The sequence below is a fragment of the Dendropsophus ebraccatus genome, chromosome 13 (genome assembly GCF_027789765.1).
Source record: "Dendropsophus ebraccatus isolate aDenEbr1 chromosome 13, aDenEbr1.pat, whole genome shotgun sequence".
In the NCBI taxonomy this organism is placed as follows: Eukaryota; Metazoa; Chordata; class Amphibia; order Anura; family Hylidae; genus Dendropsophus; species Dendropsophus ebraccatus.
Window position 1 is genome coordinate 58,475,614 of NC_091466.1, and position 26,873 is coordinate 58,502,486.

Below are 26,873 nucleotides of genomic sequence, written 5' to 3' on the forward strand. Positions count from 1 at the left end.
TAAAAAAAGAACCCACAAAATAATATATATATATATATATATATATATAAAAATCGGTCCCTAATTTCTCATTTTCCCTGGGAAATAAAAAAAAAACATATATTTTTTTTTCAATCACATCCAAATCAGTAATACTACATAACTTGGAATTGAACAAACATGAATTTTACAAGTAATTAAAACCATAAAAATTTGTTGATTTATTATGAGTGAAACAGCAAATATAAAAATAATAAAATATAGAATGAAGAAAGAATTGGTATGAATGAATAAATGGGGTGTTCTGTGTACATATTGCTGGGTGGGGAGGATTGCTTTGTGTACTCTATGAAATGTATGGTGCATTATACATTTTATATATATATATATATATATATATATATGTGTGTGTGTGTGTGTGTGTGTGTGTGTGTGTGTGTATCTCTTTCTCTTTATCTGTATGTATTCATATATATATATATATATATTTTTTTTTATACTGTATATATAGATATATATATATATATGTGTGTGTATATCTCTCTCTTTATCTGTATGTATATATATATACTTTTTTTTATACTGTATATATAGATATATATGTGTGTATATATATATATATATGTTTGTGAGAGTCTATATGTGTGTATCTCTCTATCTATCTATCTATCTATCTATCTATCTATCTATCTCTGTACATATGTGTGTGTGTGTGTGTTTGTGTGTGTGTGTGTGTGTGTGTGTGTATGTCTCTCTTTCTCTATGTGTGTGTGTGTCTGTATATATATTTATGCTTTTATACTGCATATATATATATATATATATGTGTGTGTCTATTTGTATGTGTATATATATGTTTGTGTGAGTCTATATGTGTATCTCTGTCTCTATATACATATATATATATGTGTGTGTCTATGTATATGTGTATATGTATGTATATATATATGTGTGTGTGTCTATATTATATATGTGTGTGTGTGTCTATGTGTATATGTATATATGTGTGTCTATATTATATATATATATATATATATATATATATATATATATATATGTGTATCTATGTATGTGTGTATATATATATATATATATGTGTGTGTGTGTGTCTATGTATATGATTGTATATATATTTGTGTGTGTATCTATATATTATATATATATGTTTATTTTGGAATGACATCATATAACAACAAAACCAACTCCACGCAGAAACCCCAGCAAAAATTCAAAATGAAATATTTATTACCGCATTTTTTGTAACACCTTTTTTTTCTTTTAAACATAAACTCACAGTCCTCATACAAGTATTTTAATGTAAATTTTGACAAAGCTTAAAGGTAACAGCATTTTTCTCTAATGAGGAACACGTGCTGAGAAAAAAATTATCCATGGACATACAATACCAATCCCACAGCAGGTTTTTTACTAGGAGAACATTCTTTTTTTTTTTTTTCAATTGAGGTAACACATAGAATATCTAACATGAAACATTAATAGAACGAACTCTGAACAAATTTTGTTACAGTATTGTCTTCCTTCCTCTCAGGAACTTGCACACTCATCTTCTGGACTCGCTCACACTCTCACTCTCTCGCACACTCACGGTCTAAACTCACTCACGCTTCAATCTTTGAGTTTACAATTAGGTTCAGTCTGTCATTTGGTGCAAAGACCAGATTGCAGGAAGTCCCCCCCTTTTCCATATGTCCACATCTAAGGTTGGTGTGTCCATTTGTCCATGCCATGTCTGTATCTCCGCCCCAATCCATATAGTCCTGTAGTGCTGAGGGACAAGAGCACAGACATGTGGGTGTCACCACCATGGTACTAGTCCAGGTCTTGGCCTTGATCTTCGCTGGTCACAGGTAAAAATAATCTGTAGCTTTCCATGGACAGAGGGGGGTTCTGGCTGAGCCAAGTCATTCATTTGGGAACAACACACATAGTGTGGAAAAAACAAGGATATCTCTTTTTTGTCTCTTCTAAAACTATTTAAATCAACAGAAATGTACAAGTTAACTTAGTTCCTATGATTTATCCTACAGTAGTTATATCTCTGAGTCTTTCTGCTTCCAGAGGGGACTTTTTTTTTTTTTTTAATGGGCGTTAAAGTGAACCCATGACTTCACATTTATATCTTGTTTCATTGGTCCTTTGTTGTCGATGAAAAAAAAAAAAAAATTTGACAAATTTTAAAAAAATCACAGCTGTCTGGAATTTTAAAACTGACCAAAAGTTCAAAAGTCTTAAAATATTATCTTTTTTCCCTTGAGGTTCCTTATAAGTGATGGGGGTTCCTGGACAGGATGAGACTCCCAAGAGTTTGGGGTTTGTTTAAAGTGATGGAGGAGGGGTGGGGGGTTGTGGTTGTGCAGACATGGACGTCCCTAGGAAAGCAAATTCTCCATGTGTCGTGATGGCTGATGGTAGATGTAGGGCACTGGTGGTCCATGTCTTGAGGAAGGGTGTGATGCCAACTGGGGAGAAGTGTGAGCTGGTTGTACCAAACTGATACTCGTAGGACCACCCTGAGAAAGACAGTCCCCTGGCATGTACTGCAGACCTGGAAAACATGGAAAACATGGATTATTAGAGGGGTCTCTAGTATTACAGACATACAATCTAAAAATATTTGTGTCCTTAGTAGAAACATAGAAGATTGTCCACAGAAAAACCACCCCGGTCCATCTAGTCTGCCCTCTTAGTAATTACTTTCTTATTATCTTAGGATAGATATATATATGGTTTACATTCAATTATTCTAGATTTACCAACCACATCTGCTGGAAGTTTGTTCCAAGCATCTACTGCTCCTTCAGGAAAGTAATATTTCCCCATGTTGCTACTGCTCTTTCCCTTAATACCCTCAGATTGTGCCCCCTTGTTCTTGTGTTCAGTTTGTTATTAGTGGTGACTATGTACTAGGCCTTAGAGATGAGTGAAACTTGAACCCTGAACTCTCTACATTTGATTACCGGATGCCGCCCTAGGGACTCCTGGAAAACATGGATACAACCTATGGACTATGGCTGTATCTAGGCAGCCTTAGGGCTGCATCCAACTTCTTCAGCCACTGGTGATCAAATATAGAACATTCAGGTTTCGACAAACCCGAGCGTGCACAAGGTTCTCTCATCTCTATTGGGCTTGAAGTTAGTTTGAGTTGAAATGTGGAAAATGTCCAACTTGGTTAATTGACCGATTGTTTAGACGCAGGTTATCGATACAAATATCCATGGTGACTGGACACTGCTTGGTATGATAGGGCCTGCACCTACTAAGGGTCATTTGTAATACTGTTGACTTCCAATGTACTGGGGAGGCCTTAAGGCCCCACTGGGCACCAAGGCCTACACATCTATATCGATGCCCTTGAGGTCCATCAACTATTAGTTTGGCCAATATCTATCTATACTTCTCTTCAGTCTTGAACTGGGCCTAGACATTAAATATGTTCACTTTGGGATCAATGAATAAAATCCCTCAGACCTAATGTTTACTGGATGCAATGATGGGGACCATACTGGACATCCTATACAGTGTGCTGATGGCTTCACATGGGGAGCGATATGTCAGTGCACGGTGGGATCACTCGTCCTTGCACATGACAATCTCAGTACTCTATTTTATAGGTAGAGGTTTAAAGGGAACCCATCACCATGAAAATGCTACCTAAGCTATCAGCATCATGTTATAGAGCAGGAAGAACTGAGCGGATTGATATATATCTTTATGAGAAATTATTTAGTATAACTTTCAAATTATTGATTAAAATTACTGACGTTTCCAGGCTAAAGAGTCCAGTCCATCGAGTCACCCCGCCCACTGGACACAGAACAAGTTATTCTGAATCTTTTCTTACAAAGTTATATATCAATCCGCTCAGCTCCTTCTGCTCTATAACATTATGCTTATAGATTAGATAGCATTTTCATGGCGACAGATTCCCTTTAAGCATGATAATGTCATCTATGTATATTGTATATAGTATTAAGGTAAAGCATGCGGATTCCGATATCATCACTGGATGGTAGACATGACACCGGACCGGTTTGTTTAAGATCTTCAGCATCGAGTTATCGCAATGGACTATGCTTTCCGGCATCACCCAAGGGGGCCACAGCACTCAACTCCATTTAACCTCAGGCACCTGCAGCCGAGGCGTCCGTCCGGCAGATGTTTTCATCCAGCGTAAAGTGGGTAATATGAGGCTGGCGAGCCAGCAGACATGCAGCCTTTTTATTAACATAAGTGGCGGAGCCATCTAAACACAATGTCCCAGGCTGCATCATTGGCCCTGTGTTTGTTCTAGCCCGGCAGCCTACTCAATGGATGATGATAATTAAGTACCAAATATACCATATTGTGTGGCTGCATAATCAAATCAAGAGAGGATAATATTCTTCTGTATTAAGCTATTAATGTAATTGGTCATGAAGCATAAAATATGTTATGTAATTAAATAGGCTAGAAATTATATGGCCTATATTAAGAATTATCCAAGCTGAGAAAATGTTTTCTCTATGGCCGTTATAGGGTACATTGCTTTCCCTTTCCTGACTGCATTTGTTAAAAAAAAAAAAAAGAGGAAGAAATAGGGAAAATTGGCTCCATCAGTGGATGTCACGACGGCCCCTTGAGATGGGCTATGAAACGCTGGCCTCTATTTACATATACAGAATGATTTAATCAAGGTACGTCTTCCTATATTCGGCCTCATTAAACAAAGAAGTTTCAATGTTATATGCAATTCTGTCTGCTCCGCTGCCTTCAGCCAAGGGGATGAAACTGGCAGCCGCACACATTTTTTTTTTTTAATACGTCAAAAACACTTGAAGCTTTAAAGTCTAATGGATTTCTTAATCCAAGTGCAGTCATTCAGCCCTCAGTGAAAAATCCATTGCTTCATATTCACTTGCTCCTAAATGTGTCTCTCTTTAAATTTATTGACTGCTTCCCCCCGTTCTGTGTATAACAATTGATAGGAAGGCGCAACATGTATAAAAAAAAAAAATGGCAGGAGCTCCCCAGCAAGGCATGAGGAGGAGAGTGGCGGAGAGTCTTTTTTTCCCCGTCATCTATGCATATGGGATCATTTGGGCATCCATCCAAGGCTAACAGATTTATATCACTCAGAGGACCGTTTCACTAGCCCCAACATCTCGTCCCAGGTTTTAATCTGAAACAAGTTTAATTTCGCAGAAGGAATTTAATGCCCTGGAAGAAGTGTCACCTTCAGGAGGCAGGTAGAGAGAGAGAGAGGACGCCGGGACAAAGACAGGACACCCCTTCAGGTGTACAGTAATGAGGCTTTGGCCCCCGTGCAGATACGGCGTTCATGTTTTATTATTCCGGAGCACATGAGATTTGCTGCCATTCCAGGTTCATGGCGGAAAGATGAAGGTCAGTGGTAGAACTCAAGGTGGCACATGCTGCTAGTACCATGTATAATGCAGCCACCACTCTACCATGGCACATGGGTAATTCTCCTAATCCCCTGGAGACTGTACTGGTTAGAGCAGGGGTAGGGAACCTTGGCTCTCCAGCTGTTGCAAAACTACAACTCCCATCGTGCCTGGACAGCCAAAGCTTTAGCTTTGGCTGTCCAGGCACGATGGGAGTTGTGGTTTTGCAACAGTTGGAGAGCCAAGGTTCAGCTTTGGTTGTCCAGGCACGATGGGAGTTGTAGTTTTGCAACAGCTGGAGAGCCCTTTCCTCTGGGTTAGAGGGACATTAGTCTTTGTAGAACAGGTACTGTATCGTATAGACATATCGCCGGGGGAGTTACCAATAATAAGGGTAGGGAAACAGATTGCTGAACTCAGGGAGAACAGCCAAATGACAACACTGCCGGCTGCTAATGAAAGCGCTCAATGCAGTGAAGTCCTAGGTGCATTGCCCCCTGGGAAACATGAGTATGCAAAAGAGGAGTCCGTGGAGCCTCATTGAAGAGTCTCAAAACACAGGACTAGCCAGATATCCCTCCGGAGCTAGGAGCTGCCACTTGGCTGGGTCCTTCCCGGAGGGATATCTGGCTAGTCCTGTGTTTTGAGACTCTTCAATGAGGCTCCACGGACTCCTCTTTTGCATACTCATGTTTCCCAGGGGGCAATGCACCTAGGACTTCACTGCATTGAGCGCTTTCATTAGCAGCCGGCAGTGTTGTCATTTGGCTGTTCTCCCTGAGTTCAGCAATCTGTTTCTCTTATGGCTCTACTAGGCATTGCTCCCACCTAGCCAGAATCCTGCTCCACACTGATGAGGGGCAACACCCCGAAACAGCTGTCTGTGGATGGTCACCTAGCCTTGGTTTATCCCTTGTCATTACACTGACTTATAGGGCCACTTAATATGGTGGAATTGGTGGTTTCCTAACAGGAGCTGCCACTTGGCTGGGTCCTTCCCGGAGGGATATCTGGCTAGTCCTGTGTTTTGAGACTCTTCAATGAGGCTCCACGGACTCCTCTTTTGCATACTCATGTTTCCCAGGGGGCAATGCACCTAGGACTTCACTGCATTGAGCGCTTTCATTAGCAGCCGGCAGTGTTGTCATTTGGCTGTTCTCCCTGAGTTCAGCAATCTGTTTCTCTTATGGCTCTACTAGGCATTGCTCCCACCTAGCCAGAATCCTGCTCCACACTGATGAGGGGCAACACCCCGAAACAGCTGTCTGTGGATGGTCACCTAGCCTTGGTTTATCCCTTGTCATTACACTGACTTATAGGGCCACTTAATATGGTGGAATTGGTGGTTTCCTAACAGGAGCTGCCACTTGGCTGGGTCCTTCCCGGAGGGATATCTGGCTAGTCCTGTGTTTTGAGACTCTTCAATGAGGCTCCACGGACTCCTCTTTTGCATACTCATGTTTCCCAGGGGGCAATGCACCTAGGACTTCACTGCATTGAGCGCTTTCATTAGCAGCCGGCAGTGTTGTCATTTGGCTGTTCTCCCTGAGTTCAGCAATCTGTTTCTCTTATGGCTCTACTAGGCATTGCTCCCACCTAGCCAGAATCCTGCTCCACACTGATGAGGGGCAACACCCCGAAACAGCTGTCTGTGGATGGTCACCTAGCCTTGGTTTATCCCTTGTCATTACACTGACTTATAGGGCCACTTAATATGGTGGAATTGGTGGTTTCCTAACAGGAGCTGCCACTTGGCTGGGTCCTTCCCGGAGGGATATCTGGCTAGTCCTGTGTTTTGAGACTCTTCAATGAGGCTCCACGGACTCCTCTTTTGCAATAATAAGGGTGGTAGATATCGAAAGTGGGAATTAGTCTACCCTTGTACCTATGTGTTATCATTAGAGATGAGCGAACCCCGAGCATGCTCGAGTCGATCCGAACCCGAACTTTCGGCATTTGATTAGCAGTGGCTGCTAAAGTTGGATAAAGCCCTAAGGCTATGTGGAAATCATGGATATAGTCATTGGCTGTATCCATGTTTTCCAGACAACCTTAGAGCTTTATCCAAGTTCAGCAGCCCCAGCTAATCAAATACCGAACGTTCGGGTTCGGATGGACTCGAACCCGAACCCGAACCCGGTTTGCTTATTTCTAGTTATCATGTGTTGTCATTCAAAAAAAATAAATAAAAAATTCTGAAGATACTTACTTCCCCTTGCTTGTGATTGCTCTGCAATAAGAGTTACATATAGTGCCACTGCCCGTCCATGCCCATATTCATTCCCATTCCACTCATAGGTCCTGGAGGATAGAAAAGAAGCAAAAAAAAAAAAGGAGATTAACCTTCCAATCATTATAGCAGAACATTGATAACCTTAACAAAAAGATATCTAAAAGACATTGAAATGAATAGTAATAGGGGGATCTAGTAGAACTGGAAACCATGATTCCTCTAAGGCCTTTAAGCCCATAATATAGATCTATAGACATCCAGTATAAAGCTCTGTAATATCTGCTTCCCTATAAACATCCAATGGAACAGCCTTAACCTTTACTCACTTTCCAAATAACATTAATACCCTGATTTACTTCTATTGTCTCCACATCTTTATGAGCCTTGTATATAAAAGCTAATTTAACCCTTTAAGGATTTAACACTTAAAAAAAAAAAAAAATGTTCCCTTTCATCTTATTCGGGTTCAAATTCAAAAACTTGCAGACACATCATGAAAACAGCAGTATAAAGACACGTTCACATGTAAACCATTCCTAGTCATTCTGCACTCCATAACGAGAATGTAAAAATATGCATAAGGTCTCATGGCCCACAGTGCATATCAGAACCAAGCCATGATGGGGAAAGGATTGCCTGTACAGCTCAGACACAGGATTGTGGGGAAGCGGCACATATCTGGAGAAGGGGACAAAAATTCTCCTGCACTGAAAGTCCTCAAGAGCTCAGCGGCCTCCATTATTCTAAGGGTTCTATTACACCAAGCGTTTTTTTGACGATTAACGATAAACGATCTCAAACGACCACTATGGCAAATGACCCATAATTGTTTGCCCAATTACACGGAACGATGATCGTTACTTATGACCGTTCTTGCAGTCGTTTTGTCGTCACTATTGCGTACGTTTCAGCTATGACTTCTTATTACACCGAACGATGTGCGATAAAAATGGGGCTGAATTCTATCAAGCTATCTATCTATCGTTTAATCGTTGTCTGCTATTACACAAAACGTTTAAATCCGAACGATTTTCGAGCGATAATCGTCCCGTGTAATACGGCCCTTAGGATGCCTTTACACAGAGAGATCTATCTGACAGATTTTTTTAAGCCAAAGCCAGGAGAAGACTATAAACAGAGAACAGGTCACAAAGGAAAAATTGAGATTTCTCCTCTTTTCAAATCCATTCCTGGCTTTGGCTTCAAAAATCCGTCCCATCTCTCTGTGTAAATGTATCCTTAAATAGAAAAGGTTTGGAACAACCAGCCCCACCAAACTAAGTAATCGGTGAGAAGGGCCTTGGTGAGGAAGGAGACCAAGAACCCAATGGTCACTCTAGCTGAGCTCCAACAATCTTGTGTTAAGACGAGAGCAACTTTCTTTTCATTTTTAAATGTTTTGGGTTTCATTTTTTATCCATTTTGTTTATTATTTGTCCATTTTTAATCTCAATATTTATCTTATAGAAGGATTAACTGATTGCCGAAATATAAAACAAAACAGAAGAAAAACCACGTGTGAACTTTATATTCTATGTGCTGTAAATGGAACCTTATGGTTAAAAAAAAATCTAAAAGCTTAAAAAAGCATATATAAAAAAACCCCTAAATCTGAATAAAACTATTAAAATGTGTTGTAATAGGGTTTTTTTAAATGAAAAAAGTGGAAGTAAATAAGGTCCGTTATACAGAAGTGGGAATGAGGCCTAACAGGGAAACACATAGGTAAAACAAACTGCACTGAGATGACAAAATACATATAAGATATAAAAATAATAACATTGGAGATTATTATGAAGTTCACCAAAACAAGAAACCAAGACGGCTTTTATTGAAATTCTGCACAGTCTATGTATAGGAGCCAAGGATAGAGAGCTCAGTGTAGTGAGAGATGCCAAGGAGAAAGTTAGCTAAAGGATTACAACTTTAGGGGGCGCTATACAATCAAGGATGTACCGATAGATATATATATATATATATATATATATATATATATATGTTTTTATTATTATATTTAAAATATTTTTGCATTATCACTATATAGATAAATAGAAGAAACATACCATTGAAAGGTATAAACATTATATAGAAGTACATATACTGTATAGATTTATTGATATCTTGCACTTTCCTATCATTTAACATTGCCAGTAGCAGCCAATAAATTTCCACGTTTTCAGAGCAGTTTAGATAGAAAAAGAAGATATAGGTCTCTAAACTAGAATAGGGATTGGCGATCTCTCTGGCTGCTATAGACACCACAACATTTTATTTAAGGTGTTTTTTTTTTTTTAAATGAATGAGCCGCATTCTGATGTTGTGTAGAATAGTGGATACAGGTCTCTGAAAGCCATGGTTACAGGTTTAAGGGTGTGTTCACACGTTCAGGTGTTCAGTTCCACATTTTTGTGCAAAAACCATAACATTTTGTGCAGCCCAAAAAGTGCGCTAATGATAGATTTCCCATCTTTCTTCTTACGTGTCCTCCATTTATAATGTGTTCCTGGCAGGGTATACATCGGGCATCATCATAAAGGTCTTAAGGTGAGCCACTAGTAATACAGGACAAATCAAAGGATCATATCTCACCTGCAGGTCGGATCCCCATATGTTGCTGCCCGTCCAACACAAAGCTCCCCATGGGCTGCCCCTCTGGACTATACGCTGCTCCTTGGCTCACTGAAGGATCAAGAAGAAAACCTGATTGTGGTCAAACGTGGACACAGAGAAGGAGAAAGAAGAAAAGACATACCGAAATATCAGCAAAGGTTCCAGTTTTAGGACTGAAACACAGACTTCAAACCAACAGAAACATGACAATAAGGAGACGGAGGCCTTCTGTGTGTGTGTGATACTCCGACACCTATATACATGCATATAACCTAAGGTCACTATATCTGCATCTGTGAAAATCTTTTTCCTTCACATCAACTGATGTTAGAAAGTTATATAGATTTGTAATTTACTGCTATTTAAAAAATCTGAAGTCTTTCCATACTTATTAGCTGCTGTATGTCCTACAGGAAATGTTTTATTTTCAGTCTGACATGCTCTCTGCTGACATCTCTGGCTGAGACAGGAACTGTCCAGAGCAGGAAAGGTTTTCTATGGTGATTCATAGAAAACCTGTCTCGGCCAGAGATGTCAGCAGAGAGCACTGTGTCAGACTGAAAATAAAACAACATTTCCTGCAGGACATACAGCAGCTAATAAGTATAGGAAGACTTCAGATTTTTTAATAGAAATTACAAATCTATATAACTTTCTGATATCAGTTGATTTGAAAGAAAAACATTTTCCAGCTAAAATCTTTTGCTTTCAAATCAACTGGTTTAAGAAAGTTATAAAGATATAATTATATAGTCTTCCCATACTTATCAGCTGCTGTATGTCTTGCAGGAAATGTTTCCTTTTCAGTCTGGCACAGTGCTCTCTGCTGCCACCTCTGTCCAGAACAGGAACTGTCCAGAGCAGTAGAAATTCCCACAGAAAACCTCAACTGCTCTGGACAGTTCCTGTTCTGGACAGAGGTGGCAGCAGAGAGCACTGAAGTAAATTACTAATCTATATAAAACCAGTTGATTAGAAAGAAAACAGATTTTCGCAGGATAACCCCCTTTAATAATTCTCACTTAAAGTAACAGGCACAAGATTCTAACATGGTTTATAAGGCAGACATGAGGCAAGTGCAATAACACAACTGGAAGGAATCTAAATCCTTCTCTGTACGGAGATTCATTCCAAATTTCATTGTAACCCTGGTCAGTAAATTAGTTTGGTGCCATTTATAATGGGGGACTTGCTTCCAATATAAACTTACACCCTCGTTTTTACAATTGCCCCACACACATTCTCAGTCTACACCTTTTAAAAAAAAAGCCTGTGGTATAATGCAATTCCAGGCAGTTGTGTGAATAGACAGTCAATGAATGCAGACAATAGGCTGCATATGGGAAAGACTTCCTTATACTGCCAAGAGCTGTTAGATGGCACTGGGCAAGAAGCAATGTGTAATTTAACCCTTAGATGGTGAAAGCACCTGCTCCAGCATCTTCAGGGTTAACCCGCTTCTTAGTGGCCCAGTACTTTGCGCCAATTAACGGTCTGCGAGGAGGAGGGGATGCAATTGAATTGAGAGCATGCTGGAAATCTCCAATTAGCACCAATTAGCTGCTCCCTATGGTGGGATGCTGAGACTTAAAGCGGGTGAGATTGCCCCCTCTTCTTGTCCCTACTGTCTCACAGAATGTCTTGCTGTGGCATTTTATTTACTACCCATTGAACCCCTCTCTGTTTCATAAACCTTTTGACTGCTGGAAGGTTCTGACAAGAAGCTTAACCCGTTCAATGTCACCCGGGAGATAGGAACTTGGCACCTTACCTGCTCGATTAGACTGGTCAATCATCGGCTGGACTATTCGTCTTCTGGCATTAATGAACCTGTAACACAGGAGAAGATGTCCTCCGTTAATCCGTGCAAATTGTCACAATGTTCATCAAAGCAGAATCAATGGAAAGAAAAAAAAAAAAAAATACATGGCGCCAGATCTCAGCCGTATAAAACCTATATAAAACCTTCATCGCTTCTCGGCCTTTTGGCTAAGATCAAGTGTAGTGTCTATGGAGAAGCGTTGAATGGGGATGGAATAATTATAATACTATGAGCCAACAGTAATCGAATGGATTTTGAAAAAAAAAAAAAACATTCTAAGAAGGTCAATAAGAATTTGCAATTCCTTAGGTTTGTTCTACAACAATATATCAGATGTTTCTGATTTTCCAACGTGCAGCCCCTAGCCCCAATGCTTTCTGATCTGCCTGCAGAAGCCCACTCCCCACCCAGTCCACCCTAAATGAGGTCCAGGCTTTTTGTTTTCACGTGGCTTCAGCGGGGTCAGCAGAGACATCCATTAAACTGTCTCATGTTTTATTGCCAGCCCTTACAGAGCTGTGGAGCTCCAGGAGTAAAGACCCCCCTCCCCTACTGCCCAATACCCACCACCTCCTGCTGACCCAAACTTTTAAAGCTTAGGGGTCATCCACAGGTCAGTGCCAACTTGGGTTGATTTCTGGTGTTGATTGGTAGCCCTGAGCTACACAATGTTTTATAACCTTGGCACATTTTGCTGGCAATGAATATTAAAATATTGATGTATGGCAATGACAGCGTTGCCAGTAAAAATTATTTGAGCAATTGCTGGCTCACGTTTAGCGTGGCATACTGTAGGCTGCCAGGGCTTTAAGGGCCGTGGTAGTGATTTACAAAGCAATTTTAACTTCTATCAGTTTATGCTTTGGAAATTAACAAACTGCTGCAAGAACGGGGGGAAATTCGAGGATCGCAGTCAGACCTAAATGAAGTCATGGACTAGAATAGACGCGCTAAGTGTTTAGTCTTCTGATTCTTTCTGGATGGGACTTATGGTGCCAACACACTCCATATTGCCTCCCCCTAGGAAGCACACGAGGGGCCATATTATAGGGAGTCTAGTTTTTGATCTCCAGGAGGAAGCCCACACGTATATGACACATAAACACACTTATTCCATATGGTGTTCTAGTTAGGGTTGACTCTACGGCAGTGCTAAAGTCTGTGCAACCCTCCTTTCGAGTGTTTGTATATTCTATATTTATAGGAAAGTGCGACTTGTGTTTGTTATAATTTCACGTTACAGATAACACTCGGATATAGTGTTGGGAGCAGAAGTGGTGGAAATTTCTACAAAGAGGAAGAGGCAGTAGATGGAGAGCCGTTGTCTAGGCAGATGTAGAAATGTTTGCACTGAATATTTCATTAGTAGCTGCCTAAAAGGGTCCTGAGTAAAGAACTGCGAGAGAGGATAAGGGGAAACCCTCTTCACGTGACACCAGGACTCCGGGTGGCCCTCGGCATGTAGATTTCATTCTCTCCCTCTAAAAACGTCATCAGAACAACCTGCACAAGACTGCCGGCAGATGGATCCATGAGAATAGAAGATGATCCTAACACGTGAGCAACAAGCTGCAACCGGCGAAGAGCCAGGACGACCATGCATTTCCGATAGACCTCAGGTCAAGAGTCCTAACGTAGAAACTGCAACTAAGGGTTTGAGACTCCATTGCAAAACAAAAGGGTCTATTAGGAATGTGTGGAAGGTGAGAATGACAGATTTATCAGCTGTTAGACAGTGAAGGGTTAAAGGCGCCCAGGGCAGAGCATAAACCTGGACCCAGGGGGCTGGCATGCACCATTTCTGTTTACCAAGAGGGGTGTGAGGGGAGCACGGTGTGTATCCTTTATGCCGACATGTGTTTAGTATTAAATATGTGGGGGACTTTCCCTCCACCCTTTCCCTAAAAGTAGGTAGTAATGGTCCCCCATTTGACAAGGACATGCAGAGCCATAAGTCACCGGGCCGTTAAGGCTGGATTTAATTTAGATGGTAATCCCAGAATGAGTGCCTGCAATTTTTCATGTTACCTTAACTGGTAATTGTTGCCATTAATCCTCTGTGTTTCGAGTTAAACAAATAAAAGTTGCTAGTATAATGCAGACCCCCTTAGTCCATGCTCCACACCTCCTATGGATTAAAAAACATGGCTGCTCTTCCAGGGCAAGCCTACTGTTACTGTACATGGGAGTCTCCGCGACAAGAATGAATGACAGCACGACAACGGATCATTTAGCTGTCATCATCTACAACAATGGGTAATCCATAGCTGAGGCTGAGAGAGACGGAAGGACAGAATTTGGATTTGGGTGTAAGGATTTGGTTCCAAGATTTATGTTTTTTTTTTAAACATGTATAAATGTAATTGTATTGGTATCGTAAACCGCCCCACAGGAAGTTTATACAAGCGCCACTGAAAAGGTAGATATGTAGCAAGAGTCCCTTTATCCACCAACAAAGACCCTCTGAGGCCTGCAAACCATTATGGATCCCCACCCCCAGCACACCTCCAGCTCGGCACTCAAGCCTGTCTTCAAACAAGTCATTAAATGGAGGGTGAAGGTTCACCCAAGGGTCATTTCTCTGGATACTACACAGAAATGTTTAGTAAACTGGGAGCTCTCCACTGATTGCCCACCACCATGTGTTCCTGAGTATGGGGCCAACACATCAGGAAACCTCTCCTGTTACCACAGCTCCAAGCCACGCTCTGCCTTTTTGCCTGGATCTTGTTTACAAGAAGGAGTAAACCTACCAGATACAGTACCAAGGGATGGTTCACATGGTCCATGTTAGTATTTGTCTGAACAATGTTCAGAAAAACAGAATCAGAATAGCCCAAGGTAGATTAAAAAAGATGAGTAAAATGTGTTTAGATGGTTCGTCACCAGGTCTAAATCCATTGGACAATTTCACAGAGATTTTTTATTACTTCAGCTTATTGAAAGTGGCATAGAGACAAGATCCAGCCAAGCCTCCTGAGACATCAGAGGAGGATGGGTTGTCTCAGGGGAGAGGGAGGAGCCAGGGAGCTGGAGACAAGATCACATTGAAAATTAAAGGACTACACAACTTCCTGTTGGGCTAAATCAAGCAAAAATGCTGAAGCCAGTACTATAAGTGATAACACTATATTGGTGGGTTGTATGTCTTGGGCTGATAGTTATATCAAAAAACTTTTCTGATACAGGGATACCCCTTTAAGTTGTCCTAACATTTTAAGAAAAAAAACTTTTGACACGTCACAGAGATGAATTAAAAGTTTTGATTTGACAGGGTTTGAGTGTAACTAATTATTACAGCAGGTCAGGAGAAACTCACGACTGCTCTCCATGTGTCATTGCGGGAGAGTAAAGCCCCTATTACATGGGGCAATGGAGAGGAGCAAATGAGCACTGTAAGGGCCCTATTCCACCAGACGATTATCGTTCAGATTATCGTTAAATCCTTCGAATCTAAACGATAATCGTTCGGTTAAAATGCAGTTAACGATTAACGACCGAACGAGAAATCGTTGATCGCTTTATAAGACCTGAACCTATTTTGATCGTTGCTCGTTCGCAAAACGTTCGCAAATCGTTCACATTGAATAAGACATCGTTCGCAGTAGATACAAACGCAATAGCGAAGAAATAGCGGAGAAAAAACGATCGCAAATACGATCATAAGTAACGATTATCGTTCCATGGAAATGAGTGAACGTTTTCAGGTCTTTCACAATAGATTTGAGATCGTTAAACGTTAATCGCTTGCTCCTCGTTCCCCGCTTGCTGGAGGCGCTATTACATGCATCAGCAGTGAGCAGGTGAGAGCCGGGGGGGAAGCGAGCTGCGGGGGGGGTTTGCCCGGGTAATCGTTAGATCGTCCGGGCAGCCCATAGAGGATAGCGGCGGTCTGCTGCTGCCGCTCCTATTCAGTGGAGCGATGCCAGCAGATCGTTGCTATCTTAGTCGTTTGTCTCTCAACATGTTGAAAGACAACGACAGACAACTATAAGCCGACATTGTTCGTGTCGGCTAATTATTGTCTTCTATTACAAGAGACGATTAGCAGCCGTAATACAGGCGATAGCCGCTTCGTGTAATAGGGCCTTAAGTCTATGGAGCCCATCCCCTGCAGTGATTCAGGTAGAGAAGTGCTAAGCTTTGTGCATCTCTAGGCTCATTCTAAAGATATGTGATGATCTGAACACCCAGACCCCAACCTGTCAAAATTTTCTTGAAATGATAGGGAAACTTTAAAGTTTGAAACACAACAAGCCATTATAAACCAAACCCAATTTTATTTAAAAAAGAAGAGGAGCTAATTTGGAGAAGATTCTGGATTGGCTAATAATCCCTAAATATGCTTCCATGCTCTCTAAGGGGTTGGGCATTGGCTTACAGGGAAGCCACGTCCAATAGGTGGCACTAAAGAGATGTTTGTTTCCCTTCTACAGCAGAGCTACTTTGGATACCTTTTCCCAGGGAGCATTGCATGGCCTATAAGACTCGGTTGACAGCTTGAGAGTCTGCCCAAGGAGACACATAACCTACTCAGTCATTTATTCTGTCTTGCGCTTTTTTATGAGCACGGATCTCTATTAGTAAATCAGACATCTTAAACCCTTTTTCCAACACAAACAAGAAAGTAATTTATTTTAGGAAAGTATCGGAAGACCTTCTTGCCTATCATGCCTTGCCAAACCCACTTTTTTTAATTACAGTTACACCATGATACTGTTGTAAGTGCATTGATCCAGACCCTGAAACAGTCTTTGATGGTAAAGTATCTCCACCACAGGGAAAGTCAGATTTTTTTTTTGTATTTTATAAATGGTCGTCACTCAACAGTGCTACGTTATTAGAGTTTTATCTGAGAACAAGTGGAGGAGTAATCTATGCACCTGTATTATTAGATTTCAATTTATAGAATTTCTCCTGGGTGCCACTTCCCAGGTGGCTCTGGGGAGGCAGATGGTTCTTGTTGCTGCATTTATTGAAGGTTTTGCATAAGATGCGTACCCGTGGAGGAGAAGATAGCAAGTCCTGGCTCCATCATTCCTAATAGTTTGCATATCAATCTGATTTGCATACAACTGGCCCTCTGCAACACTGATTGATGGATGAGCCTTGAAACAATGGCTGGCTGAAACTTATTTTGGAGCAAATGTTACTGTATTGACATACTGCCCTTGGTCACCAGGCTAGGGAAAACCTTTATAGAAAAATGTGATGGCCAGTAATAATAGTAGGAATGGGTTGCCGGTAATGATTAACAGGGCAAAAAAAAAAAATTTATACTGAGGACGGCAAAATAAAATGTTTGGGTTGCAACGTTCAAAATGACTGAAAATAAATACATAAATAAATAAAAATTAATAAAAAAATAAAATAAAAAATTATATATATGGACTTATATTCTTAATTTCTATATAGTACCTTCAATAAACCATAACCAACTTGGTGAGCTAAGCCATTGCATATTTCCTTTAATGGACAAAGTGAAGGGGGGAAACTGCTCACGGAAATGGAGCAATTACAGAGTGCAAGCTTTGAAGAGATGAAGGTGAGTGTGCATGTCCTCGGCTCTTCTATCCCCCCTTATTAGCTATGAGGAAGATATTTTCGAGGTCTCTGGGAGAGATCTCTGGGCCAGATGTTACCTGTCCATCAAGCTGCAAAAGTGGACAAGTAGGCTGGGAGGGAGCATGTCAGCGCTTTGATCTGGGATAGAGGAACGGCTGATTTATGGAGTGGAACTCTGTTCATCCGTTCTGTTTTACTTTCTGTCCTAAGGCAGAACCACATATTGCAGAGAGAAGGGAAGAGAAAGGTAGGGAAAATGCACCGTTCTTTACAACATCAACAAGCTCTGACAACTGAAACAGGGTTTTTCTTGGCCTTAACAAAGCTCGCAGGCATATCCTTTGATGCTCCTGTTTTTCCCCTTGTGCTTGCTCTCTCTTTCTCTCTGTTCAACATAGTACTTGCTGTTTAATTCAGCTCTAGTAAATGGAATGGACTGTGGCCAGTATGCCTGGGGCATAAACACACCTGTGTGTTCGGGATGTCAGCGCATATGGGAGTGTGGAAGATGGAGCCAGGTCACTGCTAGCTTTACCTGGACAGTCTGTCTTCAAACAGTGCTAGCTCTGCTAGGACTCTCCTCCACTATCAAGATCCTTTCTTCCATGATCAATCTAGACTGGTCGTATGGGTAAAGTGGATTCTTATATTTGTCAAGAGCTTGTATCTTCTCCAAACCATCTTATTCCAGAAAGAGTCACCGATCGTGTGACCTAGGGATGAGTGTCCCTCTGTAGGTGCCCTACTGCACGGATGAGGAACTGCACCTAACAGAGGTGAGACGTGCTTAGTGTCCAAGGAAGGGATTCAGGATGTGTCCACAGGCCCTGAAGTCCACAATTGACACTCCCCTGTAGCTCCTCTACCATCCCTATATTCCTACCTTATTAGGCCCCCCTCGCATTCATCCGGTGGTCCGGCTCAGTTTCCCTCTGGTGCAGTAGCAATGCGGGCAAGGAAAACTGATGTTTGAACTGATACCATTCATTTGAATGGTATGGTTCAAACTATCCGGTGCTTCAATATAGACACAAAGGACGCAAGGAGGAGAATTAGTATCCCTTGGACTCACATCGATAGGCCTCTCACTGGCCGGCCAAAACACCCCGAAGAGGGGTAACAACCCCAAAACTGCTGTCTGCAGATGGGAAGTCTTTCCAATGTACCAAGGAACCATTATTCTCCAACTTACAGAAATATATACTGTAGGAACATGGCTTAACATAAAGTGGCATTCCCATTTCAAGACGTTATACCCTACCCACTGGATAGGGAATAATAAGATGGCTGGTGGTGGTCCTCACTGAGACCCCAACTGATTCTTGAATGAGCAGAAAATTTGACCTGGAATGAATGGAGCACTTCATTCATTCTCTATGGGACTTCCAACCATTGCAGAGGTCAGCACATTCAGAAGTTCCAAAGAGAACCAATGGCGCGCTGGACGGTGAGGTTCTTTGCAGGAGACATTGTACCCCAGCAATTTATTATAGAATATGAAAGTACGGAGCACCCCTTTAAGCCAAGACAATAAGACAAGAAATATGTGGCAGAAATCCAAGCCACTCAATCTCTGCCATGTATTTTAGTTTATAGTCAGTACTGGACTGGGTTACCTTGGGGAAGTCATTTTTGGGGCCCACTATACATACACAGATAAAACCAGTGCCAAATACTTCAGGTTAGTACAGCTGTGTATGCGATTAGTGATGCTACCACACTGCCAGTCAGTAATACAATTGGTTATGTGGCACCATATGCAAACAGCAAAAAGTGCCACATATATATCCCAAAGGGGTTGTCTCATCTGCAGAAATATGTCTGTTCTGGAGTTTCTAAACAGGGAGGCCCACTTCCTGTTTAGGGCTCACCATAGGGGAAGGACCACCGGTGCATTCCCCGACCCCCTGTTGGGCCAGTCCAGGCCTGTCTATTGTCCAGTGGATATTGCCATGTTTTTGGATGCGGATTTGTCCCATTCAATGGGAATAATCACATCTTAGCCTCCGAACGCATTTTCACCATGCACATGTGTGGACTAAATGACATGTCACTTATTAATACAGATTTCAAATAGACATAGGAAAAATGGTAACGCTGAGTGTGAACTACTATAGAAAACAACTGACCATATACTACACATGGCATTCACAGTATACCAAAGAATTACACATATACCCAAGATGATCAGCAATCTTACAGCCTGCAAGACGATACCTCGCTCAAACTACTTGATATTAGGCTATGGGAGGCCAATCTAAGCATAAAGCTGGGTTATTCTTTACTTTGTATACTGCTGTATAGACAGGAGACTGCTGTAATATTCGCTCATCCTCAGGAGAAATGGGAGACAATTAGAATAACCTGTAAATGCAACGTATTAACAAGGGGTTAAGGGGCCGAACAGCGGTCAGCACTTCCTAATGTCCTGCACAAATGGTAAGGGGCAGATCCAGAAAGCACATTAAATAAAGGTGGAAGCATTCAAGTGCATCGATTAGTCTGGCTTAGTACCAGCTGGACAATGGTGCCAGGCCCCAGGGGCCGTGGTTTCTCTGCAGGGTCTTAACCTTGAATTAAAGAATATGAGATAGCTGTAAAAAGGCCAGCTTTTCTCTGCAGTATGGGCAGCTCGTCTCTTCCCATACAGGACAGGCCGATCCCACCAACGCACACTTGTGTGATTTCCCCTCTCTCTTTATGTGTGAACAGGGGCCTATTAAAATTCTGCCGGAGTCTCGTAGGATAGTTCACCGGTTCAGTAAGAGCCAAGGAGAGCAATGAGATATTAAAACAACTATAATATTTTACTAACTTAAAGGTCAGATGGGTTGCTAATGAATCAGCAGCGTTAACCCTTTCTCGTCTTGGCGTGCATTGGAGCCAGTGGCAGCGAAAGGGTAGAACTGTTTGTCGCTTCTAACTAGGCTGAGTAATCCCGAGCTGTGCTTTAATTTGGTTTTAATTTTATGGGCCTCGCTTTAACTGCTCGCCTTACAGACCTTTATTCCTTACAGGAACAGTTACCTCATAAACACAAGATCCGCCGCTTCCTATACACTTCGCCTTCCACCTTAAACTGTATTATCCCCTCTTGCTCTCTTTCTCGCTCCCTCTTTTCTCTCTCTCTCTTTTTTCTCTTTCACTTTTATTACTATGGCCTTTTCCATTTTTTTTTCTGCTCGGAGCCTGGGACACAAATCTCGCTGCTATTGCAGTGTGTGACATCTCCGCTCGTTTGCCGCTGCTCATTAACAAACAATACTGCTGTGAAATTGGTTTAATGACAAAGTAATAAAATTGCTATTCTGCTCACAGAGAGCCCCAGGCATTCTGGGGCAGGCTCTGGGTGCCAAGATGCATTAAGCTGCTTATTCGTAAAACAGGGAATCATCTGGTTCTAACCTCCCCTCCCTGTATACATTCTGCCTTTCATCTCCTGATAAAAAAAGATGTATTTTCATAGGTATTTCTCAGGCGCTAAGTATGATATTGTTAGAGAGCTGGATTCTCTGGGTGAACATTGGCATTACCCTTTCACATGATGCGCAAACATCAGTCCAGGGCAGTAATGTCCTTCACATTGGAGTGTACAGGAATGCTCTTATTGGTACCCTCCAGCTGCGGAATACTACTATCTACTCCAGACAAGTGGAGTACTACTACCCGGAGGAACAACCTATGACTACACTGGGGCTCCACGCCATGCATATAGGCAATACATGCACTACTTCAATAAACTGCACTTATTATACTGGACCAGTTGTACAAATCAATGTCACAATATGATGGATGCTTAATGGTCCAGAAGGAACTCATGTTATCTCCACACTGAGGTCACCCTGGCTTAGTACTCATGGAGATATAGGCATAAAGTGGTTGTCAAATTTGTACGCATATGAATATTTCTATTATAATGCAACTATTGGAATTGTTTTAGATAATTCCATTGGTATAGACTAGTATATAACCTTTGTGTGGAACTGGGAGGAGGTCTGGTAAAACCGTATATATACCAAGAAGAGACCAAAGAGTTGGGTCATGAATGCATCCAATTCTTTACATAGAATCTTCCAAAGCTTTAAAGGAACATTACGGAAAAATATTTTTTATTTGTTCTCCCACTGCGTGCTGGGGCAAGCGATGATTGGTGTCCCAGGGTGCAGCTTTAATCTAGTCCTGCAGCATCGGTCAAATCCTGCGCACATTCACGGCACCGCTCTTCTGACCCCTCTTCTGTCTCCATGTTGAAAACTGGAAGTTACACTCTCCCATAGAGAATGCATTGGAGAGAGTGACTTCCGGCCCTCAATTAACATGGAGACAGTAGAGCCGCTACATGAGCGATGAACGCACACAGGATTTAATAGGCGCCGCAGGACTGAAACAGAGGTGGCGGGACACCGATCATGCTCATGCCAAAAACTTTGTTATGTCAGGGTCTGATAGAACCAAAAGTGCATGTTAAGCAAGTCCTGCCCATCTCTATGCATGTGATGCACTTCTAGTCTATGCAAAAGAAGAGCCAGTGGAGCCTCATTGAAGAGTCTCGAAACACAGGACTAGCCAGATATCCCTCCGGGAAGGACCCAGCCAAGGGGCAGCTCCTGTAAGGAAACCACCAAAAGCACCATATTAAGTCAATGTAATGACAAGGAAAAACCAAGTCCGGGTATCCATCCACATACAGCTGTTTTGGGTGGTTTGCCCCTCATCAGTGTGGAGCAGGATTCTGGCTAGGTGGGAGCAATGCCTAGTAGAGCCATAAAAGAAACACTGCATTTAGCACTTTCACTAGCAGCCGACACTGTTATCGTTTGGCTGGTCTCCCTGAGATCAGCGATCTGTTTCACTTCCAGTCTATGGGACCATCTTGTGTCTGACACACAGCTCTGTGAGCTTCAACCCACTCGTTCTAGTGATCTAGGGGATCTGAACTTGTCAAATGAAAGGTGCACTCAATGATTTCTATTAGTTGTGATTTATGGTTTTATCATCATAGGGACACCATTTATTGCCCCATTTGGCTGAATTGTCAGTGTGACTGGGCACATTGCTAAATTAAGTCCCAACAGAGTAACTATGAGATTCCATAGATTACACATAAAAGACACAAATAAGGTTGCAAATAAGGTTGGGGTCAGATGGGTAGCCATTACAGAGCAGGAGTGGCTGAGCAGATTGATATATAGTATTGTGGGGAAAGTTCTATGATAACTTGTCATTTATGCATCTAAATCTCTGTTCATAATGGGCTAACTAGTGGGCGGTCCAACTCAATGATTGACAGCTATCTGTATATAAGTATTTATATAGAGGGCTGTCAATCACTGGGTAGGACCACCCACTTGACCCCTTGGCCAGCAATGATCAGAACTTTACATCAATAAATAACTTCTTATCCTAGAACTTTTTCCATAAAACTAGTCCGCTCAGCTCCTCCAGTTCTATAACAGACTGTGCTTTCATATTTTTTTTATTTATTTATGTCAACAGTTGGATGGAAAGACAGATAAGGAAGGGACTCTTATGGTCTCTGTCTTAGGTGGTCAAGATCCAAGTCAATTGTTTCTTGAGACTTAGGGGCCTATTCCACAGGAGCGATAATCGGCCCCATTCGGCCCAATTCAGCCGATTATCGCTCGGTGGAATAGAGAGAACGATCAGCCGATGATCGAGTCATCTGCCGATCGTTCATTTAAGTTCAGACCTAAAATCGCCGTTCGCCACCAGCGCATCGCTATGGTTTAATAGTGGTGCCCGGCGGCGACCGTCGATTTCAGCAGAAGCATACATTACCTGTCCGGGCTGTAGGTCTTCTTCTCACGGTCCCGCGCGGCTGCATCAGGTTCGGAGTGTGGCTGTCTGAACTGACAGACTGCTAAGCCAATCACTGGCTGGAACCGCCACGGCCAGCGATTGGCTGAGCAGTCTGTCAGTTCAAACAGCCCCGCTCCAAAGCCGATGCTGCCGTGCGGGACCGGGAGAAGAAGACCTGCAGCCGGGACAGGTAATGTATGAAACAAGGGCTGCAAGGACATCGGTAACGATGTCCCTGCAGCCCTCACTTAACAATCATCGGGGCCGTGGAATAGCCCAGTAAACGAGTGCCGATCTAGCAGATCAGCGCTCATTTGCATAGTTTATCAGGCCCTGCTCGGCCCGTGGAATAGGACCCTTAGTCAAGTCACACATTCTACCTTTCCATACCAGGACAAGTGCTTTAAAGTAGAGCTTCCATTAACCACGTCAATATATATTATAACAACGAATTTTTTCTACTCGAAACCGAACATGTATGGGCCAGGGGGGTCATTATCTGAGTTTGCCCTCACCTGTAACCCTTTCACACTCTTTTCCGGCCTCTAATCTCTCCCTATCTCTGGGTGATCATTACCTGCCAATCTGCTGCACAGTTTTAGTTCCTGGGACTGTCACCTTTAACCAGAATGAAACCTCAGTTTGCTCCTTACTAATGACACTGATATCTTATCACCACAACTTAGGGAGAGTTTCCAATCTCTTGTTTACCTCGAAAGGTGAAGGAGTGAATAAGACAAACAGACTTTGGCATTGTGTCCAACACACTCATGTGTTTGTGTATGTACATTCACCGATATTCATATAGTTTCCTCTAATATATATCCTATGTTTTCAGTAGTTTGTATAGTGTAACCATGTCAACAGCCATGTCCTCTCCATCGTCACGGAGGGAGTATTCACTGTATGTACTAAATAGCAAGTGACCACAAGCATGCTGGGAAGGTATTTGCTTGATAAAAGTTCAAACTGTATGATGTCATAGGTTAAAGGCAATAAAAATACATAGACACACATATATTAGCCTCGGGGAGTGGAGACTTTTCAGCACCAAAGGTCTTGCGTGATGTATACATTGGGAGACATCTGTATGGTAGAACAATATTGACATTTTGTCCTATATAACCAGGTAACTTTATAGAAATCTAGTCTACATTCTTGTAGTATTAAAGGGGCCATACAGGATTAAAAAAAATATGTCTAGTTTCTTCCCAAATCAGCTCCTGACCTATCCACAGGTTGTCGGAGATATTGAAGCTCAGCCCCATCCACTTCAATGGAGCTGAGCTGTAATTACATATCCTGTGGACAGATGGCGCGCTGTTTTTGGAAGAGACCAGTTATATTTTTCTAATCCTTTATTTTTTACTTTAAAAACAAGCCCACTTCTTAGCATTGCAGTTGTGCCCCTTTCATGTCCATAGGTCTATGGAGCAATACTACATGCAGCCTATGGATAAGAGTGCCTCTGTTTGCGGAGAAGACCCTAAGAATAGTGCATACTTTTGTATTGCACTTTTGGAAGGGGTGTCAAATTTGGAGCCGTCAGTTGTTGCAAAACTACAAGACCCATCATGCCTGGAAAGCTTTGATGGAAATTTTAGTTCTGCAACAACTTTCACGCCCAAGTTTCACGCCCAGTGTCGGACTGGCCCACCAGAGGACTGGAGGATCCTCCGGCGGGCCCCCAGCTTTAGAACCTGCACTAACATTGTGACACTGGTTCTTCATTGGTGAGCCCCCAGGATCATTTTCTCTGGTGTGCCCCAGATACCCCAGTCCGACACTGTTCACACCCCTGCCATACATGATTGGAGTAGGTCTACAATAGTCTTATACGTTTGACTCAAATGACTGATACCAAATTTTCACCAAAATGGTGTCACGTGAAAGCGGTTTTGGCCTAACAACGGCAAACCGTCCCCGACAATGCCTCCCGAAGCTGCGGCGTCAGCCATCACATTTATAAAGTCTCCCTTCAATATCCACAGCCAGCCATTTACTCTTAACACCGGCCTTTATGATAAACGTAATCTAGCCGTGATTATGAATTGCCGTGATGTCTATGGACAGGATAAAATAAACTTTCAGCATTCCCATTTGGATTGACAAATGTTCTGATAAAAGCACACATATCACATTCCCATAATCTTGTTTATATCTCCCTATATTGAAAATTGGATTTTTATATTGTCAAATTTTTTCAGACAGGAAATAAAAAAGACAAGAAAACAAAACCCTAATAGAGCATTCCCAAGTCTCCCCGAAAAAAAAAAAAAAAAAATAAAGATGGATCTGTTGGCAAAGAAGCGCCTCTGCTTATCCTCATACTATGTTATCAGTCTCTTCTCTAGGTTAGCAGTTTATTTCTACATTAATCACGTTGACAGAAGCAAGGCAACTCAATTTTCTGCCTCTCTAGCTAGGCACATCACTTTCTGTACTGCACTCAGCATGGAAACGGCTGCATCTAAGCTGTGGTTACTGGTTTAATTGAAATGCTATCCACACTATAGGGTGCATTAAACTCTGATAACAGCAGTTCCTGTGGCCAACTTAAGTAGCTTGCGAAAAAAAAAAGATGAAAAAAAAAAAAATTGCTCGACTGATAAGTCAGACAAACCGGCTAATTCTCCGAGCGTGTCTCTCATTGTGATCCGTAAAAAATGGGGGGGGGGACAAAAATGAATCAGAGAACCACGAAAATCAATTGACCCGCGGGTGGCTCATCAGGAGCTCAGGCTGATAAAGCTAACGGCTTTGTTGGTGTCTGCCTGCCTGCACACCACAGATAGAGCACTTTGTAAATGAACCTGCTTTGATAAATATATTAAGGGAAGCTGTGAATAAAAGGCGAAGGTTTCTCATTTGTAAATACAGAGCCGGCTACATGGAATTAGAATGATAAAATAGAGTCCCATGTAATTAAGTTTGTATTAGTACTGAAATCCGTGCAAATACTCTCCCCGAATTCTGAAAGAGAACTGTCGTTTCAATTAATCTGAACATCACCCCGGAATGTCGGGAACAAAATTAAGCCGGTGATAAAAACCGGGGCCTGTATTTTGATAAGTAAATCCAATATCATTTCTTTGCGGCTCTGATCGTTGTCTGAAAATCCTGCAGCTTCTCTCCCTCCCGCCCCCCACCCCTTCTCTGTGTGTCTCTCTCTCATCCAGCCCTACAGTCAGGGCTAATCCACACAGAAAGGTATCGTTCTAAAGCTGGCTGCGAAATATCAAAGCAGGTCATGTGTTGTCAAGATGGGCCACGAAATCACAAAACGTAAGTCGTCGCAACCTGCTCGGAATCTTCAGATCACCCCCCCCACCCCCTCCGTGTCCCACTCAAGACCTTTGAGAACATTGTTAAATACATAGAGTCTGTATAGAAGAGCCAGCGAGTCACTTATAGGGAATATAGGCAAAGCAATTAT

General features: G+C 42.0%; 1 protein-coding gene and 1 pseudogene across 6 annotated transcripts in view; one reads left to right on the top strand and one right to left on the bottom strand.

The window, feature by feature from the left end:
• Positions 1-2,455: 2,455 nt before the first annotated feature.
• MEIS2 (Meis homeobox 2) overlaps positions 2,456-26,873 on the bottom strand; it is a 123,452-nt gene continuing 99,034 nt past the window's right edge. For 3 of the 6 annotated variants that reach the window (XM_069951354.1, XM_069951355.1, XM_069951352.1), the window contains exons 10-13: positions 12,002-12,060; positions 10,210-10,320; positions 7,597-7,688; positions 2,456-2,545 (exon numbers count right to left, since the gene is read on the bottom strand). In XM_069951354.1, coding sequence (XP_069807455.1) covers positions 7,630-7,688; positions 10,210-10,320; positions 12,002-12,060 — 229 coding nt within the window. In that variant the 3' untranslated portion in view covers positions 2,456-2,545; positions 7,597-7,629. The remainder of the gene's footprint in view (positions 2,546-7,596; positions 7,689-10,209; positions 10,321-12,001; positions 12,061-26,873) is intronic. The other 3 variants (XM_069951356.1, XM_069951357.1, XM_069951353.1) reach the window with 1 other exon arrangement.
• Positions 12,200-12,377, top strand: LOC138771604 (U2 spliceosomal RNA; annotated as a pseudogene).